General features: G+C 28.0%; 1 protein-coding gene across 1 annotated transcript; it reads right to left on the bottom strand.

The window, feature by feature from the left end:
* Positions 1-19,924: 19,924 nt before the first annotated feature.
* On the bottom strand, positions 19,925-20,655 carry LOC111629960 (golgin subfamily A member 2-like). Its single transcript, XM_023373924.1, has 3 exons — positions 20,651-20,655; positions 20,394-20,483; positions 19,925-20,319 (listed from the first exon to the last, which is right to left on the bottom strand). Exons 1-3 carry the CDS (start codon positions 20,653-20,655, stop codon positions 20,028-20,030), a joined length of 387 nt encoding a protein of 128 aa, XP_023229692.1. The 3' UTR covers positions 19,925-20,027.
* Between the last annotated feature and the right edge of the window lie 320 nt (positions 20,656-20,975).

Here is a 20,975-nt window from a genome sequence, read left to right as displayed (position 1 = left end):
AGTATGTTAGTATATCGCTATTAACCAACTTCGCGTTGAATTTTCATCGATATTAAGCCTAACAAATTCTTTAAAAAAATAATAATCGTCGCTATTTTATCGTTAAAAATTATTTTTAAATTATTTTATTGCTCACAAAACAAACAACCACTCATAATTAGAAAATTAAGTCTCGTTTAAATACTGGCCTCCCTTCAATGGTCGAGCCAGTATTGCCAGCTAAAACACGCAAAAATTTAACAAAAATAATATTACAGTAGCCAAGACATAGCCAAATATTGTAGTGCCACATCACTAGCGGACATTTGAAATTTGCCGACTAGAACGGTCGGGTTAACCGATGTTACGGTTAATCGGGGGTCGGATAATCAATGCTCTACTGTATTGAACATCTTCACTGAGTTGCGTATTTTAACTTAACAGAATACAATTTTATTGAATAGAGCGATACTAAATAAAAATACAATAGAAAAAAACAAATGCTACCAACTGTTTTAGTAACAATAAGTGCAATACAGTACGGTTTCGGTAATCTGATATATTGGGACCAAAACAGTGTCGGGTTAAGATTACCTGATGTTTGAAAGTACACACAGATGAACTAACGAATTAAACACAATAAAGATGTAGTTAAAATAATATGAATACAACGAGCACTCAAAGGAATTTGATAGCATAGAGTCAAATGTAAATAATACAGTAAAATTCAAGTTAGACTACTGACACGGTATTGTTATAAGGTACAGTACCTGTTTTTGAGCAACTTAGGATGACAAACTGAACAATCTTTAATATAGTGTTCAAGCTCGAGCTCGATAGCTTGCCAAGTTTAGTGGAAGGCGTTCAAATTCAGTGAAACTGGAGTTTAAACTAGTGGGAAGTTTGTCTACGAGTTGGCAACAGTGCTGTTAATAACCTGAGAATTTGGTATCGAATTACTCGACGTGCCAAACTAGCAAACGGCCAGATTACCGAGATTATACCGTAATATAAGAAAATGAAAGAAACATTTTATTTCTAAGACAACTATTTTTGTTATATAGTCACGCAGTGATTCTCAAACTTTTTCGATCCACCGCCCCCTTTGTTCCATAAAGTTATACCCAACGCCCCCTAACCCATTTTCTCTTGTGTGAGAAAAGGATTGGAAATATTCTTAGGAAAACTTTTCTATGAATCTCACACTTTGTGCCCTTACTGTACATTGTTCTCATCATCTGGAAACCATTAAACGCAATGTTTCCTCTTATCAGCCCCAATTTTGCCTTTGGTCACCGTTCAATACCCTGCCTCTATCATAGATCTATTCATCGCGCCAGAAGGGGGCGTTATTGCTTACTTTGAGAAACGCTGAGCTAAAATAAAAGTCAATGTGTTAGAAATATTCAAGTTGTGACCTTCAATAAAAAATAAAAAATATATAAAATGTCAACATTTTATATATATTCCGTCGAATTTTTATATATAGAATTTGTCTGCTATCGCCCCTCTATATTTCCTTAACGCCCCCCAATTCTCTTTGAGCCTTCTACTGCCCCCCTGAAAGCCTCCAGCGCCCACAAGGGGGCGTTATCGCCCACTTTGAGAAACGCTGGGTATATACCGATGTATAAGTAAGGTTGCCAATTTAGCGGAAAATTCGACAAATCTAGCTTTTCTATAGCATTGTCTAACCGCTAGACCAAAGCAATAATATGCTCCCAAAAATTCCGATTGGCTCGTAAAAGAAGTTTGCATCATAGAGTTAACGATTTTGGCACACACTTATAAAGGTTGCTCAACTACCTCTAAAGCATTGTTAGTACACGGCGACCATTTGTAAATTAGATAGAACCTTCTACTCTATTTCACATCTTTATCGAATGTACTAATTCCCAATGTCCGTTTAATAAACATTACAAGGATTTCTCAACAAAGTTATATTTATAACTTATTTATATTTACAACTTATTCTTTATGTCTTTCGTAATGATTTCCACAATATAATTTAGAAAATTACAAATACGTAATTCAAAATATTCAAGACTCTGAGATATATCTCTTGGACTGTGAGACATAATTAAGATGTTTCAATACGTTGTTCAATGTTCAAACCATTTTATTCTTGTTTAGCTAACAAATTACATCTTGTTTTTTGTAACTACATCTTATTTTAAATTTTATTGAATATCTTCTGTATAAATTTTCTAATTACGTGAACATTTTACTGATTTTCACATTATCATTAACTTAACATTTTCAGGTCATTAACTTTAAATTATTATTATTCGACTTATAAAATTATCAAACTTAAACCAAGCGAAACGATATTTTATTTGATTATCTAGGAATACAGATAGAAAAATTAATTTAAAAAATGCATATAAAAGTCTTTATTTTTATAAGAAATATAATTTAATGATTTCTAGCTTACAGCTATCTAAATCCACAATTCCAAGTTCTGTTTAAAAAGTGTCTTCTTTTTTTCTTTATTAAATTTGTAAATTTACTTAAAAAACATTATAGAATTTTATAAAATTTTATTATATTAATAATATAAATTTACAATAAAATTTTATAAAAATCCATTTTAAATTTAATTAACTAAATTGTTTTTTTGTGGCCTACTAAAAAATGCTGCAATTTAAAGTCATTTTTTTATTTAAAAAAATTAATAATTTTATTTAAAATTTTCTAGAAATTTTTTTAAAAATATCAATAAGAAAATTTTAAATATTCAGAAAAAGGACAGATTTTTAGTTAAATAGTGTCGTTATCTGGAGAAAATTCAGAATTTTTCGCACTCAAAACTGAATTATATTTAAAATTTATAATTTTTAAAATAAGTTTTAAGTTAATATTCAAGAAGTTATATTATGTAATTTCTTCAAATAAAAATCTAAAAACTTAATAAACAAAGTAATATGCAATGAAACCTGTGTAAACAGGACTCATATTGTACCGAATAGTTTGATAAGTTTCCGTTTTGAACAGGTTTTTTTAACAGAAAATCACTGAGTTCCTAAGGATTTTTCCCGCTTAGGCAGGTTACCGTTTTATTATTGTTCGGTTTTGGACAGGTTTTTACTGTACATTTTATCACTTTAAATGATAACAAATAAATAATTGTTCTCAGGTTACAATATTAAAAATATAAAATATTTTAATGTATAACCTGATTATAATTACCATTGGAATATTATAAACTAAATTTCAATTAACAAATTTTCGTAATCACCTTGTTTGCTGAGAAATATGTATTTATATCATCACAAACGTTTTCAATATAAATTCTATAGATTATCTTCAGGTGTAATATTAAATCCGAACGTTTTTTAAATGGGTCATATCACGATGGAACGTTCGAATACACATATTTGGACAATACGGTGTTGAAATGCCCTTTTTCAATGCTATATTTTCAACTGGGAATAAAAAAGACTATATTGGTGTCACAAAAAAGGAACCTAGTCATTCTCCTCAAAGAACACAAATATAGCATTGAAAAAGTGTTTTGTATCACTGTATTGTCCAAGATAGCACAACTAGAAGACTGTACAAATATCATTACACCACTACATTCCTTCACAGTGGCAACCAGAAAAGACGAAACTGAAATTTATAAAAGCAAATTAATTGATGATTGCATTAATGCTAGAGATGCAGAACCTTAGGCTTGGAAATTCAACATAAAAAATAATTACTATATAGAAACTCATTGTTTTCACATATCCTTTTATATACAATGTATATCGTTTATCCATTTACTTTTTTTTACATTAATTGATGTTATTATATATTTATTTAGTTTGTTTATTACTTACATATAGGATTTATGTCTACTCAAATATTATCGTCTGAGGATCATTCTCACTGAACGAACTCTCCAAATAAATAAATGGTTCTGCCTATTACCGGTGAGGGCGATACGAACACTTTACAAGAGTCGTTTATTTGGTTCTTAATCTGTGTTACATCTGAAGATAACCTACAGAATTTAAGTTGAAAATGTTTTCTATGATATACGGTAAATAAATATTTCTCAGCAAGCATAAGATAGTTGCGAAAAATTGTGAATTATTTCTCGCTGCTAAGTATGATTTTGATTTTTAATTCCAATGCTCGATGACAATAAAGCGTTATAATAATTCAATTCAATATCTTTATTGGCGTAGAAGGCTTTCGCCTGTTACAACGGCGTTTTATTTTGAAGAAACGCATATTAACATCTCATATAATAATTTTTTAACAATATTAATATTTTCTATTTACTAATCTATATAATTATATTAATAATTTGTCATAATTATTATTTAATTAGTTGTTTAACGTAGTTATATAATATATAAATCGTGTTAACATCAGCTCTATCTAATGTCTTGTACTGTACTGTACATTTCCAGCTCACTAGTACATTTAGCCAGCGGCCCAATCTGGAGCCTTTGTAATTTATCCTTTTCGTTACAATTTTCACATAAAATATGAATTTTAGATAAATTTTTGGTACAATTTGGACATTTAGATTGGGTGTAATCTATATATTTGTCAGTTATAATTATTCCATTTTTATTAAACCTAATCTGTATAAAAAACTTTTTAATGTTAAAAGCTATATTTGTCAATATATAGTTGGTATTTACTGGATAATTTAGAATTGTTGCATACCAGCTTGTATTTTCTCGTTTTCGTATATCTTCAACGTCTTGGATAATACAGTATTCCATAACTCTGTGTATTATTTCTTTACTATACTGCTCCATATCATGCGTATGATCCATAAACAGTTGAATAAAAAATCCATATTTATTTACTATCTTCGATAACTGAATTATCCAGCTTCGTCTTAAGTCCGTCCCCCTTGATTTGTGATATAGTAAGAACAGCAATTTTGTTGTTATATCTTCTGCCTTAATAATTTTGAGTAAAACCTTTAAATATCTTTTTATTAGTAGACTATAGTATTTATTCTGAATCTATTTGTTTCTAATCTTAAAGCACTACCCGGGATATTATATTCTAGCTGGAATATCTTACGTATAAATATATTCTGTATTTTTTCAGTCATTAAATTTTTCCATGCTCCAAACTGGGGCAGCATATCACATTGAGTTCATCACAATCGAATTAAAAAGTTGAAAATGTGAACGTAAGTTCTTTATTTTTGCCTTGCAGAATAGACCAATTAAATTATTTATTGCAATTTTTGCTTTATTTAGTGAATTTTATAGTGTTTCTCGAACGAGAGATTAGGTGTGAATGTAACTCCTAAAAATTTAATTTCCTTAACTATCTTCACTTCTTTATTAATAAAAAAAGACATGTGCTTTTTGGATTCCGTTTCTAAATATCATAATTGTTGATTTTTTGGAATTTATTTTAACTCTTAGCTTTTCTAAATACTCACAGATTTGTTGGATTTTTCTACGGAGTGCAGCTCCTGTAGGAGCTATCAACACAATGTCATCGGCATACGATATAGTATGTATAATCTGGTTTTCAATTTGAAACCCATCTTCATCTCTTTTAAAACAATCATTTAGATCAAATAGGTAGAAATTGAAAAGATATGGGGATAACGGATCACCCTGTAGTAGACCTCTGTAGGTAATGAATGGTGTCCAGATATTGGTATCCTGTTTAATAATTGTCTTATATTTTCCGAACAGCAACCCTATCATATTTATCAAACGTTCTTTTGCCTCTCATCTCTTCATTTTACTCTGTAGGTCAGTAATGCTAATCATATCATATGCTTTTCCAAGATCCAAAAACAGAGCGAACACTTTATGTCTTTTTTTAAGCAACTTAGTTTGAATTAATGACAGCAACACAAAGCGGGCTGTTTGAGTACCACCCCCTTCTACAAATGCAAATTGCGTATTTTTTCTATAATTATTCGCCGCTGTCCAGTAATTAAATTTATTAGCTAATATTGTAGTAAATACTTTCCGTAGACAAGACAGAAGGGCTATTGGTCTGTAATTGATTGGTTTCTGTTTATTCTCTTGTTTAAATATCATAGTAAAAATTATTTCGTTCCATTTGGCTGGTATTATACTATTACTATAAAATAGGTTAAGTTGTCTAGTTAAATATCGAATAATTTCTATTGGTAACATTTTAATGAGTGAGTTAGGTATTGTGTCCGATCCCGATGTTGATTTGTCTTTAAGTTTTTTGATACAGTCCTGTAGTTCTTCTATCTTAATTATTTCGTCCTGCTGAATTTCTGGTCTTGTCTTGGTTCCCAAATATTTTTTACAGACATTTTTCTGATAATTCTCTGAGAATTTATTGTAGTATTTAAGCCAAATATTATATTCTACTCTAGTCTGTGTATCCCACCCTGACTTTCTTTTACGAAAATTATTAATTATTTTCCAGAAGACACTCGAATCTTTAGCTTCTGATAATTTCTTACTGATTTTTGAAAAGAATAAATTTTTCTTAGCTTTGATTAAATTGTTATACATTTTTTTATACTTTAGATAATTCATTAGTGCTTTACTGGTGTTTGTTCTTCTAAAGACTTGTAAACCCTTTTGTTTTTTAATTTTGTAGTCATAACACGTGCTGTTATACCATTCACATTTAAATATTTTTCTATTTTGTTGTGTACAATTCTTGTACCTATATTCCTCTAGTTTAGTTATAATATTCAGATAATTTTCTATTGGATCATTTTCTTTTTCCAAGGTTTACATTTCCTCAATCATATAATCAACTCATTTAACAATTTTCGTTTATTATATGACGGTCTTAATTCCAGATTAATAGAGTAACTCTGTTCATAATTATATGTCTTATTATTTATTTTTTGATATTTTATTAACTCCAACTGAATTGGAAAGTGATCTGCAAGGTCGTTCTCTAGAACTTTTAAATAATTACAACAATTTATCATTTCTTCTGAACAAATAATGTAATCCATTATGGATTTCCCACTTGGGGAAACAAAAGTAATTTCTGCAGGGGTATCACCCCTCATCCTACCATTCAGAATTATTAGTTGGTTATTATTAATAAAATCTAGAAGTATTTTCCTCCTGTGTTTAACACTATTTTTAGATAATCTCTTATTGACTAAGTTTTCAAACGTCTGACAAAATATGGTATCGGTAACTTCGCCAATACGTGCATTTAGATCACCTCCTATTATCCACATTTGAGTGAGGTTAGACCATCTATCCAAAACTTTTTGCACTTCATTTAGAATTGGTTTCTTCTCCATAGAAGGTGGTATATATATTCCTATTACTCCCAATTATGTATAAGACCATCTCATTTTTATTTTATTCTCTAATTTTATTATAACAGCAACAGCATAATCTGTTATATATTGTAGAAATATTTCACCTAATTTTTTCTTTATCAATAACAGAATTCCACATGATGGACGTCCAAACTTATTTTTGCGTTGAGCATTACTAATTATTATGTTATTGTCTTGTTCTAGATATTTTATTTCCATTTCACCAAATTTTATAATCCAGGCTTCTAAAAATCCAATTATTTCGTTTGACTCCAGAAATTTTCTCATCGAGTTTTTGAATAATTTTCCTCTTAATCCTTGAATATTCCAAAAGCTTATCGTCACATTATTTTTTTCTACTTTTTTCTCATTCAATTCATTATCTATACTATCAACTTATCTCCACTCGTTTTTCTATATTTATTCTCCATATTTTTAGCCATTTTCCTTTTTTCCTGCACTGTTTTTAAATTTTGATTTATTTTAACTGATCTTGTATTATATTTGTCTCTAAAAAATGATTTAACTGAATTATTTCGCTATTATTCAAATCATATGTGTACATTATATTATTTTTTAAAAAATAACCATCTCTAATTTTTATCCTGCTATCATTCGATTTCTCTAGTTTGATCGTTTTTAATAATAATTTTCTCCTAATCCTAGATCTCAGACACAAGTCCGTTGATATTATTTTTTCCTTTTCGTCCGTCAATTTCGATCTTGTGGTCCAAAATTTATTAAGAATTAAATTTCTATCTTTAACCGATTCGGTCATAACCTTAGTTACTCGATTGTTTTTTCTATTTTCTAGTTGAATAAGACCTTCGATTTCTATACTATTAAGCTCTAAGTTTTCTCTTATAAATTTTTTAAACTCTTCTACATATTCCGAGGTTTTGAATGGAAAATTAAATATACTGTAATTAGATTCTTCTTAGTCCTCTCGTTTAACATTTTATCAATTTCAAAATCCACCATACCTTTTAACTTACTGTACGAATCTGTTCTTTCTTCTAATAAACGTATTTTTTTTACACATATCTTTCAACTCTTCCTTGAGCTTTAAATTTTTTTCGTTCATTTTGTTGATTTCAGCTTTCATGGAACGGATTTCGAAGTTCAGACGATCAAATTTGTCTTGGATTAATTCATAGACCGATTTGAGTGAGTATTCAGGTTCGATAGTCTTTGTTAGTAAATCTTCTTCCGGTTCGAAAAAGCCCTTTATTGTAGCATATCTCGAGATATCAGTAGTATTCTTGGAATGTTCCTCAATTAAGTATTCCTGTCCTGACTTTCGCTTGTCTGAGTATTTTCTTCTATATCTCTTGTATGCTCTCTACGTGGTCTCCCTCGTCCCCTTTTTTGCATAACTGCTTGACTTGGTATTGGAGGAGATCGAGGATTTAACTCAATGCCAGCAATCATTAGTAAAATAAAAATTATTATTCGAGTTAATGAAACATTTAGACTACTTATTTCAGTTCTACACTTAATATTCTGTTGTAAAAATTCCATGTCTAACGTCTCCACAACAGCTCAGAAAAAAAGTCATCAACACCTCCGCAGGCTAAACACGCCCCCACCACATTATAATAATTGATAACCATCAATAGCATAACTGAGAAATTCATATCAATTACAATTCAAATATAATTGCTAAAAGTGATTAAAAAAAGTTATCGTATTTTTGTTATAGTATTCATAAAAATTTTTAAAATATTTATTTATATAAATAAATATTTTAAAAATACGATAACATTTTTATGTCTTAAATTCAAAATTTTCCTGAAAGTTTATTATTTATCTTCCATTTTATGATTACATTTAATCAACAATTAATTAAAAATATTAGAAAAGTAGCATTAAATTTATCGATTTTTAATGGAATTATATGAAAAATTATATAATTTTCTGAATATTAATTTAAAATTTATATAAAAAGAGTAAAATTTTAAGTATAATGTAAATTTGCTTTTGTTGAAAGTAATAACATCTATTTTAATCTTTTCCTTTAAATTTTTTATTAGATTTCAATAAATTTTAATCAGCTTTGTTGGAAATCTCTAATTCCTTGAACATATTTATTAAATTATTTTAAAATATACTAATTAATATTCTGATAAACTTTAGTAAACTATACTTGTGCAAATTGTTCGAAATTTGAGTAGTTAATTTATAAGATAATTATTAAAAAATTTAAAATTCAATCATGATAATTTTCTTTTGAACTCGAAAATATAATTAAATATTAAATAGATTTCAAATCATTACACTAATTTTCACAGAGTTTTATTAGAGGATTAAAATTATTGTCATTTTATTAATTAAAATTATACCATTTTATTTATTGTATACGTGAATAGAGAAACAAACGTAAAGGATTCAATTAAATTTCTCCATGATTCTCTTTATCTTAAACAAGAGTAAAGATGTTGGAGGGATATTTGACTCTCTCATCACCTATTGTTTGCACAATGTGATGCTTGAACTGGATTTGTGGTCTTCCTCTACTCTTATGTACATTAGTTGGTCTGGAAGCAGAAAATGACTTGAAATGATAATTTAGAAAATTGTCTGAGAAGACACCTTCCAAGTAACCATTAAAATTAAAATTATAATGGCTTAATAGCAAATTTTAAATATTATTTTAACTCATATAAATTTGCTAGCGATGTTAGTTTTTATTTTTTAAAAGATCTGAGATGCAAATTTATTTATTTTAATGATTACGTATACATAATCTTTTAGTACATACTATATATTTTATTATTTAGAACGAACTATCTGCTGAAGAAAAATAAAAATTTATAATTTTTACATGAAACATGAAGTGTAAATGCCTTCTGAAATATGAGTCATATTTAATGTAATGAACTTAACGAAACTATAACATCGAAAACTGCAAAATTGTTTTTGAATATTACAATATATTCTGGCTAAACCATATATACAGGATAAACCAAAAGTAGATGTACGGTACAGTACAGTAAGTGGAATAGGGTTTGTGTTAGGATTATACTATAACAATGGTGTGTATTTGACTTAGTTATGGTTATGGTTGAAAAATTACACCAGAGATGCATTTCAAGAAATTAATAACAAACATATTTGTGCAAAAATGTTTGTCGAAGCTTTAAATGGTGAAATGTAGAATTAAAAGCTGTGTACATTGTGATGGATAGCAGTTTAAACACCTACATTGAAAAAATTGTGTTGTATTGTATTAGTAAACTAGCAGACCCCGCCACGCGTTGTTGTGGCTCAAAACGTATCTATTATAAATGTATAACACTTCCCCCGTGGGGGGGGAATTTTTCGAAAAATTTCTTCTTAGTGTACATTCTCTTGACGTACCCTATTAAAACGCAATCAAAAACGCAAAAAACCGCATCTAAAATAGTATAAATAGAAGCAGAGTTCTTTACGGTAAGCCTTAATCCTAACCATCTCCCTTCAGTGGGGGGAATTTCGACACGTATATTATATAAAAACACGTGCGTATTCGAATGCAGCGTTGTGTCAAAATTTCAAAGGAATCGGTAGGAACAAACGAACATTACATTTTTATTTATATAGATAGATAGAAGATGATCTGCTTTAGTTCATTTTCACAGAAAAGCATAATGCCTCACAGAAAAGCAAACTTAGGGCGTCGTACTCGTAGCGCCATCTGTTGGACATAAAAGCCTTAACCATAGATGATATCATTTAATTTATATGAATGTTTAACGGAATAATATACGGCCTATGTCCACCCTGAGGTTCCATTCTAAATATTGGTGAAAGAGTTTTCGAAATCGGATGAGTAGTTTCGGAGATTACCTGCTGCAAACAAACTTACATACATACATACATACATACATACAAACATTACCTCTTTATAATATTAGTATACATATAATTGTATATGTAATATCTGTAAATGTTATCATTTACTGTCCACATACTTTTGGTTTACCCTATATATATATATATACACGAAGTAGTATATAGGTATTTTCTGTTGAAAATGAAGCATATTAATAAAAGTACTTGTATATATATATATGTATACAAGGAGACCTTAACTTTACTTAACTATTGTCAAAAGTAAATGTCAATAAATTAAATTAATTGAAACTATAATTAATTAAATTATATTTCTATCAAATGTCTATAGATTTAAGGATAGAAGAAAATGTTCACAATTTAAATTTATAAGTGTATCTGAAACTCAAAAACAAAGAAGGGGTTTAACTGACTTTTGAACTACCCTTCATATATATATATATAGCTTTTCCTAATTTCACGGTAATTGTAATTCAATTTGTTTCTCTTTAATATCATATGATTTCCAGAAAAAATGCAAAAGAAAAAAGTAGCAGTCTTCACAACAGGTGAAACTTTTTTCTATGAGTTCTTATGTTTATTGTGCGTTTCGAGAGGAATTTTTTCTCATCAACGAAACACCATACAGATATTTAATTACAAATCTTTCGAATTTCTCTCGGAAACGTTACGGAGAATAAACACAAAGACTCCCTGAGAAAAATTTGAGTTATTATGATGAATTTAGTAAGTAATATTTAGCCGATTTTTCCTAGTATACAATTGTAAAAGTCTGTTTTTATTGCTTCTATATTACATTTTTACTACATACTTTTCAGAAAAATTTGAATGTATATGCAAATAATACTAAAATAATTAAAAAAATGATTATTAATATTTATCTAATAAATTTAGTAAGATAAACGTGATACTATAATAGTTTCTTCTTCTATCCATCTTATACGATAAGAGGAAATGATCTAATCTTCTTTTGAAGAACTGTATTACTTATCTTCTTAGTGGATCATTTCCTCTGACCATATGCCATAAAAAATATAAAAAATTATATTCTCTTTCTCGATTATCCGTCCATTATTCTATTTCCAATAAATAAGAGTTTATGTAATTTTAAATTATCTTCGTAGAATATGATAAAAAAATCGGAATTAATAATTGTTTTTATATTATTAATGATATTATATCTTATAATAAATTAAGAAAGAAAAGCATCGTCAATTTTTATATTTGGAAATCCATTTTGATGAGATGTCGAGGATGTAAATTATCATTAAATATGTTATTTTAGATTTAAAAAAATAAAATAAAATATTTTCCCAAGTTTTTGCATAAATAACGTTTAAAATATTATAATATAATATTAGAAGTAAGCCATATATTATTATTTTCATGAATATTATAGTATCGAGAACTTTAAAATAGTTCCTCCACTCAATAAAACTATGTAAACAGTATGGTTTTAGTACTTTAATAAATTTTATTCAGATTTGACTGGGTTATAAAATTCTTAGAGAGTTCTCCATTATATTAAATAAGTGTGAAAGATAAAAAAAAAGGGGGCTCGGCGAGAAGTAAGACCCTTCTCTCCGAAAAGTATAAAAATATCCGCATAAAATCAGAAAAACAAAATTTTTACCGATTTTTTAACGAAGTTTTCATTCATAATATTTTTATATTACGTTTATTTATTTATTTATTTTTTTACACAAAAAACTAAATTTTGGGACTTTGAACCCTAGGTAAATAGTCCTGCTGACATCTTCCTCCGTCTGGATCCGGATATAAACAATATAATTTTAAAAATAAATAGATAAATTACAAGATTAAAACAGTTAAATCTGCAATAAAAGATTAAATTAAAAAAATTATTGTAAAAAAATTATAAAGAAACAAAAAAACTTAGACTATATTAAAAGCTTATATTTTTAAATATATGTTAAGACAAAAGAACAACTGTTAATTATTTTAATTACTTTTTTAAATCATTAATATTTAACATTAAATATTTTAAGAAACATCGCTGAAACGTTACATGTTATCTTGTATTTAAAAAATTTTTAACATTATTTAACAATAATATATTCACTGATTATTTACATATATTTTGTAAAGTACAGTATAGAGCAATTTAAAATTCTCAATTCCCTTTCTAAAATAAGGAATAATCAATACAAAGTAAAACGTCATTTTATTTTATTTTTATTGCAAGTATTTTATTCCTGATAACTAAAAGGTAATTTCATTCTATCTTATTCAGACTATACTCTTTTTATATGTATTTTTCTAGACTTTTTTTTTTACTTGAAGCAAGATTTTCTTTGTAGAAGAAGTATCCTAACACCAACTGCCGTCATTTTATCCAAGAATTGGCGGCAGAGATTTCGATCTATCGTAGCAATGACCCTGGATTTAGCGTGTCACCATGACAAATGGAGCTGATGCCAGAAATCGGCCGCCTTGTCGTTCTATAGACGATATGAGACGTAGTCGTTGTAACGTTGTATCCCCGAAGAATGATTGAGAACGTAGATGTTTCTCAGACGCGATGAAACAAAGAAGTTGATTGCTTCACTGGAACGTAGATGATAAGCTGCGAATGAATTTACAACAAAGTATAACTTTGATTCCTTTGGATTGTCAGTTACCTTGATGTATTCATTTTCTGCGGATCCATCAGATAAGAAATATACTAAATCCGAGGATTGAATTATTTTCTTTCTGCTGTCGAATATATCATATTCTATCTTTAATCTTCGAGAAATTACCTAGAGATAAAGAGAATCTCGTTATTTATAACTGTATAATTGCGCTCTGAGACATTACATCTTTATATTCAGTAACTTTATATACTGCTTCATATGCAGGAGTTTTATATATTGTTTTATTTTATAAGAGATAGAGTTATATATATTATGTGCTGATTATATGAAATTATATACACAGTAATTTCTTATAAACATCACATAAAATTACTATACTTTTATTACTTTTTTATACCGCACTTTTGTATATAATTATCTACATAATAGCTTTCTATACAGCTTTAACAGTAAATTAATATAGTTGTATTCATACAGTTATTTTAATAGTCGTTTATATATAATACTTAGGTATATATTTAATATAAGTATATAATATAAGTTATATATTTAATTATAATATATAATCGTCGTTTATAATAACACTGTTATATATTTGTATTATTAATATGAATTATATATAGGCTACATAGTTTTAGAGAAAAAAAAATTAAAAATTCTTCATTTAATAGACAGAATATTATATTAAATTTCACATTATTTTAAACTCTAGAAATTATTTTGTGTTAATCATAAAATAAAAATTAATCAAAATCGTTATCAGAAGATAGAAAAAGGGTAAAAAGGAAAGTGTGTGAGAGAGATAGAGAAATGCTAGAAGAGAGTTTCTGCATCGTCCATCTGCCGGTAAATATAGCATTCATTGCATTACTATTGTTGTATTATCCATAATAAGATCCGTCCAAGAATGACATTTAACTCTAACCAACGATAATAATATATTTATTTTATTGCAAATAAAATATATAAGCTAATATATAAGATATTTACAATCGAAATCAAACTTAATGAATATCTAAGAGACTTGAATATAATAGGAAATAATATTTAATCACAAATATCTTTGACATAATGAACAATAATTTCATTTGATATGGGAGGATTTCTATTAATATTAAACCTTATATATCGAGGTTATAATAATGAAAATATGTTATTAATTATCATCTCATTATATAGAAACTAAAATCATACGCGGTATAATTAAACTTTACATTTGCTTCAAGACCTAATTTCTGTATTAATTTCCAAGTGTAACAAATTATAACAAAGCGCAATATGAAACCAGACCAGTGCAATTATATAGAACACTAATGTTAGCTTTATTGCTACACAATACATTGGTTAACAGAGCAGATGCATTTGGTGACAATACACCCCCTTCACCAGTACTGACAGAATACTATTGTGAACAGACACTCGTGAATTCAATGTACCATCTCGACCACTGTTGCATGTTAGACGGTTATCAAAGCTAAACCACTCATTAGATTGTACACTTGGAGTAATGGCTACTGAATTAATTCACTTCTAACTTAATATATTTAAAAAGTTCATTCAATATATTTAATTAAGAAAAAGAAAATAATATAAATTATCATTTATTTAATAAATTTCAATTATATACACTATATTTTTAATTAAGGAAATTCATTTATTCTTATCAAAATTAATTTTATAATAGAGTAAAATTAATTAAAACTATATTTTTATAATTTTACTCAATTTTTCTCTTTGGTATAATTTATTTTTGCGGTTCTAACCGGAGTTAATGTTAAAATATTTTATAATTTCATTTTATTATTATTATTTCGTACATTTAGAGCTTATAAAGGTTTTAATTTAATTGTTTATGTAAAAACAATCGACTCGATATAATGACCACTCGATGTAGCGAAAAATTTTGTCACTATATCGAGAGTCCATTGTACTTAGATTTTTCTAAAGATTTAAGATTTTGTAACGAATTAATTAAAGATATTTTTAATTATTTAATTTAATTTAATTTTTATATTTTATTCAATTAATTATTTGATTAAAAAATAAATAAATAAAGTTTTCTACAGGAAAAAAACCTTAAAAAATCCAATTTTTTAAGATGAAAACCATTTGAGATTTGAGCTAAATTGTCTCTTTTTTCCTTAAATACTCTTGAGATTATCAAACAGAAAAGAATTGATTTCTGAATGTCGAAAGAACTTTTCACTTAAAAATAATTTTCGACTTTCAATTGAAAGAAACGAACTTTTATTTTATTTTATTTCTTGACAAAGTTAAAGACAAATTTCTTCGATTTAATATCAGAAAATTTACAAGAAAAATTAAAAAAATAAAATAAAATAAACATTTCAAATTTACGCAAAATAAAACTTTCAAAATTTTATAATTTACTTGTTTACAGCGTAATATATTTATATATATAAAAATTTTACATCATAATATCTTCGACTAGATATATCATAAGAATTTCTTACAAGAATTGGTAGATCTAGAATAAACTCGACATTAGTATTCAATAGCAAACATACCATATATACATCAAAGAAATCGTGAGCTGTACAGTATTTTACCTTTACTTTACGTGTATTTTTTCTAAAAAAAAGTAAGTTTGAAAAGTTGTGAGAGGACTTATACTAAATTCTATCTCAATCTCGAAACAAGGGGATAGGATTTATATCTTCCTACATACAGAAACACTAAAGAAAAGTGAAGGATGACAGAAAGAACTAAAGAGGAAAAAGCCAACTTCCAATCCGCTGGACACTCAGAAAACGGTGCAAGGTGAAATGGCCCGTAGACTGCCTCCTTTTTCCGAAAACTGTCGCCTGATTCAATGGAACGTAAATGCCAGCGTTTACTGTTAGAAGTTATGGGATGGAATTTCTTTTGTAAGCTAAACAAAAAAAAAAAAAAACAAAAGAAAAAATTATATAAAAAAGGGAGAAAAGAGCCAAGCATTGTCTCAAGATTATTTCTTTTTGCTCTTTTTTTTTCTTCTTTATTTCTGGATCTGTATGTAGCCAGAGTCTATTTTTGTCGAAATCCTTCATCTGATCATTGGGCCTATTAACCACATTTCTCCTTTCCAGAAACTCGATATTGTTTTCTATCTCATGTAATAAAGAATTTCTGTGATAACTAAATGAAATATTATTAATAATTGTTACTATAATANGCCCATCTATCCAGAATTTTTTGCACTTCATTTAAAATTGGTTTTTTCTCAATAGACGGTGGTATATATATTACTACCACTCCCAAATACGTGTAAGACCATCTCATTTTGATTTTATTTTCTAATTTTATTATAACAGCAATGATATAATCCGATGTATATTGGAGGAATATTTCACCTAATCTCTTCTTAATAAGTAACAGAATTCCACATGACAGGCATCCAAACCTGTTTTTACGTTGAGCATTGCTAATTATTATACTATTGTCTTGTTCTAGATATTTTATTTCCATATCACTAAATTTTAGAATCCAGGTTTCTACAAATCCAATTAATTCATTTGAGTCCAGGAATTTTCTCATCGAGGTTTTGAATAGTTTCCCTCTTAATCCTCGAATATTCCAAAAGCTTATCGTCACATTATTTTTCTCTCTTTTTGAAATTTCTACTTTTTCCTCATTCAGTTCATTATCTTTGACTATAAAATTATCATTACTCATTTTTCTATTATTATTCTCCATATTATTAATCATTCTCCTTTTTTCCTGCATTGTTTTTGAATTTTGATTTATTTTGGCTAATCTTACATTATACTTATCTCTAAAAAAGGATTCAGCTGAATTATTTCTAGTGTTCAGATCATATGTATACATTGTATTGTCTTTTAAAAAATAATCATCTCTTATTTTTATCTTTTTATCATTCGATTTCTCTAGTTTAATATTTTTTAATAGTAACTTTCTCCTGATCCTAGATCTCGGACATAAGCCCGTTGATATTATTATTATTTTCTTTTCATCCGTCATTTTCAATCTTGTGGTCCAGAATTTATTAAAAATTAAGTTTCTATCTTTAACCGATTCGGTCATAACCTTAATTACTTGATTATTTCTTCTATTTCCTATTTGAATGAGACCCTCAATTTCTATATAATTAAGCTTTAAGTTATCTTTTAGAAATTTTTTTAACTCCTCTACATATTCCGAGGTTCTAAATGGAAAATTAAATATAATTAGATTTTTCTTTGTCCTTTCGTTTAACATTTTATCAACTTCAAAATCTACTATACCTTTTAACATACTGTATGAATCTGTTCTTTCTTCTAATAAACGTACTTTTTTACACATTTCTTTTAACTCTTCCTTGAGCTTCAAATTTTCTTCATTCATCTTGTTGATTTCAGCTCTCATAGAACGGACTTCGAAGTTCAGACGATCAAATTTGTCTTGGATTAGTTCGTAGACCGATTTGAGTGAATATTCAGGTTCAATAGTCTTTGTTAATAGATCTTCTTCCAGTTCAAAAAAATCTTTTATTGTGGCATACCTCGAGCCATCAGCAGTATTCTTAGAATGTTCCTCAATCAAGTATTCTTCTCCTGACATTTCACTTGTCTGAGTATTTTCTTCTATATCCCTTGTATTTTCTCTGCGTGGTCTCCCTCGCCCCCTTTTTTGCATAACTTCTTGACTTGGTATTAAAGGAGATCTAGGAAGGGGTCCGGGATTTAACTCAATGCCAGCAATCATTAGTAAAATAAAAATTATTATTCGAGCTAATGAAACATTTAAACTTCTTATTTCAGTTCTACACTTAATATTGTGTTGTAAAAAGTCCATGTCTAATGTCGCCATAACAGCTCAGAAAAAAAGTCATCAACACCTCCGCAGGCTAGACACGCCCCCCCTATTTTTGAAATATAAACATGCACTTACATATTTATAAACGTGTGTGAATAGTTCGACCACTGCCAGCTTACGACAGTTGACAAAACTAATTCAATCCTCACATAGTTCTATAACTGATTTTGGAGAAAAAAACAAAAATTAGTTTGATACATCAGGACATTAAGATTTTTAAGACCAAGGCATCAAAAAACACCCTAAAGATAACTTAATTAATATTTCAGAAGGCATGTCAATAGACCCCCAATGGTATAAACCAGTGTTTCTCAACCTCTAATGAATCGTTGCCCCCTTCAATGTAGTATCGCCCCCTTCAATAAAACCATTACATAGTATTGCCCCCTTCACTTCAAAATTCCGATGCCGAGGGCCAAGGCTAACGCCAAATTCGTACTGCATTGAATAGACTATTGACTAGAATAATGTTATTTGTTTAATTATTGTATGATATAACAAATAAAATAACTAATTATTCTTAATATACTATTTTACTATATCGCCCAGAAAATTGTTTTTTGCCCCCAAAATATAAATTGTTACAAATCGCCCCCTCAACATAGAAAAGTTGAGGGGGCAAAAAGCGAGGGGCGATATCGCCCCCGTTGAGAAACATTGGTATTAACTAATAGAGCGCCTCCTTGCATTAAAGATTGTTTAAAAGCACACCCTCTTGTACGAAATGTTAGGAATGGTTTAAATAACATTACTTGTTAGTATACTGTTACTCTGTGAACACCGGATAACACCAGTTGTCAATTTTTACCCGTTTCATTTTTTATTGGGAATAATACATATTAATTAAAAATGTAAGTGTTTATAGATATTTTGAAATTAATAATCTATGTTATATTTTTTATATAAATGATGTGTTAAACAGCCACGCCCTTTACTTTTTTCATATTATAGAAAATAGTCATACAACTATGTAATAAAAATATTGTCACACAAGTCTATGCTGTACCATTATATAACATGTAAGTTTTTTATGTTATTGTCACCACTCATTGTTGTTACAACCTACTTACCAATGTCATGAAACTCACCTTGTTTTTTGTAATTTTAACAGCACTGAAGAGGGGTTGGGAATACAAGCCAACCCAAAATGCATCTGAATTTAAAAAGTGTTTTAAATAAACCGTAACGTTTTCTAATTAATTGCTGTTTGATCATATACCAAAATTATTGTTTGGATTGCAAAGATGCTACGCACAGAACAAAAATCTACTTTATTGGGAATCATTAAAATTGAACAACAGTTTTTCTAGTATTTTTAGGCAGGGAGCCTATTGTTGTGAATAGAGCTAACACATCTAGCACTAAAAATCATGTAAATAGTTATAACGTAAATGATTTTTAGTGCTTAGATGTCCTAGCTCATGATATAAAGAAGTGAACTAGCTACTAAGATGGCTTACCTCTTGACAATAGGCTCAGTTGCCTGAAAGTACTAGAAAAACTATTATTCAATTTAAGTGAGATCCAATAAAGCAGATTTCTGTTGTTATTCAATGTTTTATGCTACAGGATTCTATATTATAACGAGAAATCAAAATTAAATATAAAAATAATACAAGGTCTCTTACTAATTCTTGTAATTGAAACTGTAACTGTTCATTGGCTTGGCGATGACTATCTAAAAGAACTGCAAGTTCTTGATTTCGCCTTTCTAGTTCAGAATTATTGGAATTTGGTGTAGTACTTGTTTCCACACTTCCATTTAATAATGCATGAGTTTGTGACATCAGACCATTTATTTGTTGTGTAATTTGTCTAAGACTTTCACTTGATGAAACTTCACTATATTATAAAAAAGTATAAAATCCTTAAAGTTTAATATATGAATAAAATAACAAATAAAATTCAGCACATACTCTGTATTAGTATTGGGTTTGAGAAGTTTCAGACTGTAGAGATCAGTCGTATTTGCTTCTTTTGCAGTTTTTAAACTTGAAGATTCATGACTAGTAAATAAAAAATATGTAATTTTAAAATTAATTCATAATTATAAATCAGAAAAAAATTAATTTTATTAATTTATAGAATTTTATCCATAATTTTTAATACAATAAATACAATTTTCATAGCAAAGAGGTTCTTTTAATCATTTTCCGAACTAAATTTAACCTACTACATTTTAATAATTTTTCATTTTACATTTGAAAAAATCCATCTATACATAAATAATTAAATTATTATTCTGCATGGAAATGCATAAATTACAAAATTTTAAAAATAAATTAATATAAATTTTCTTATATAATTAAAATTGCCATAAACAGATAAAAATAAGAATAAATATTCTTAATATAGGTGTGTATCCCAAAAATCTACACAACTTTCAATAGCATTTTCCAGTAATTTTGAATAATTGAATACATACATGAGACAGCATATTGGCAAGCGCCAAATCTGACAGAGGGCGCTGTTTTTGAGCCAAGATGGCTGCCGAAACA

Source organism: Centruroides sculpturatus, unplaced genomic scaffold (assembly GCF_000671375.1).
Source record: "Centruroides sculpturatus isolate CEXI.00-Female unplaced genomic scaffold, Cexi_2.0 scaffold539, whole genome shotgun sequence".
NCBI classification, from domain to species: Eukaryota; Metazoa; Arthropoda; class Arachnida; order Scorpiones; family Buthidae; genus Centruroides; species Centruroides sculpturatus.
This window is presented reverse-complemented; position numbering and strand designations above follow the sequence as displayed.

Bases quoted from the DNA above. Each gene is read 5' to 3' on its own strand.
- LOC111629960 (XM_023373924.1), bottom strand. The intron at 20,320-20,393 runs GTATGTGCTGAA...TTTATAATATAG, and splicing joins AAACCCAATACTAATACAGA to TGAAGTTTCATCAAGTGAAA.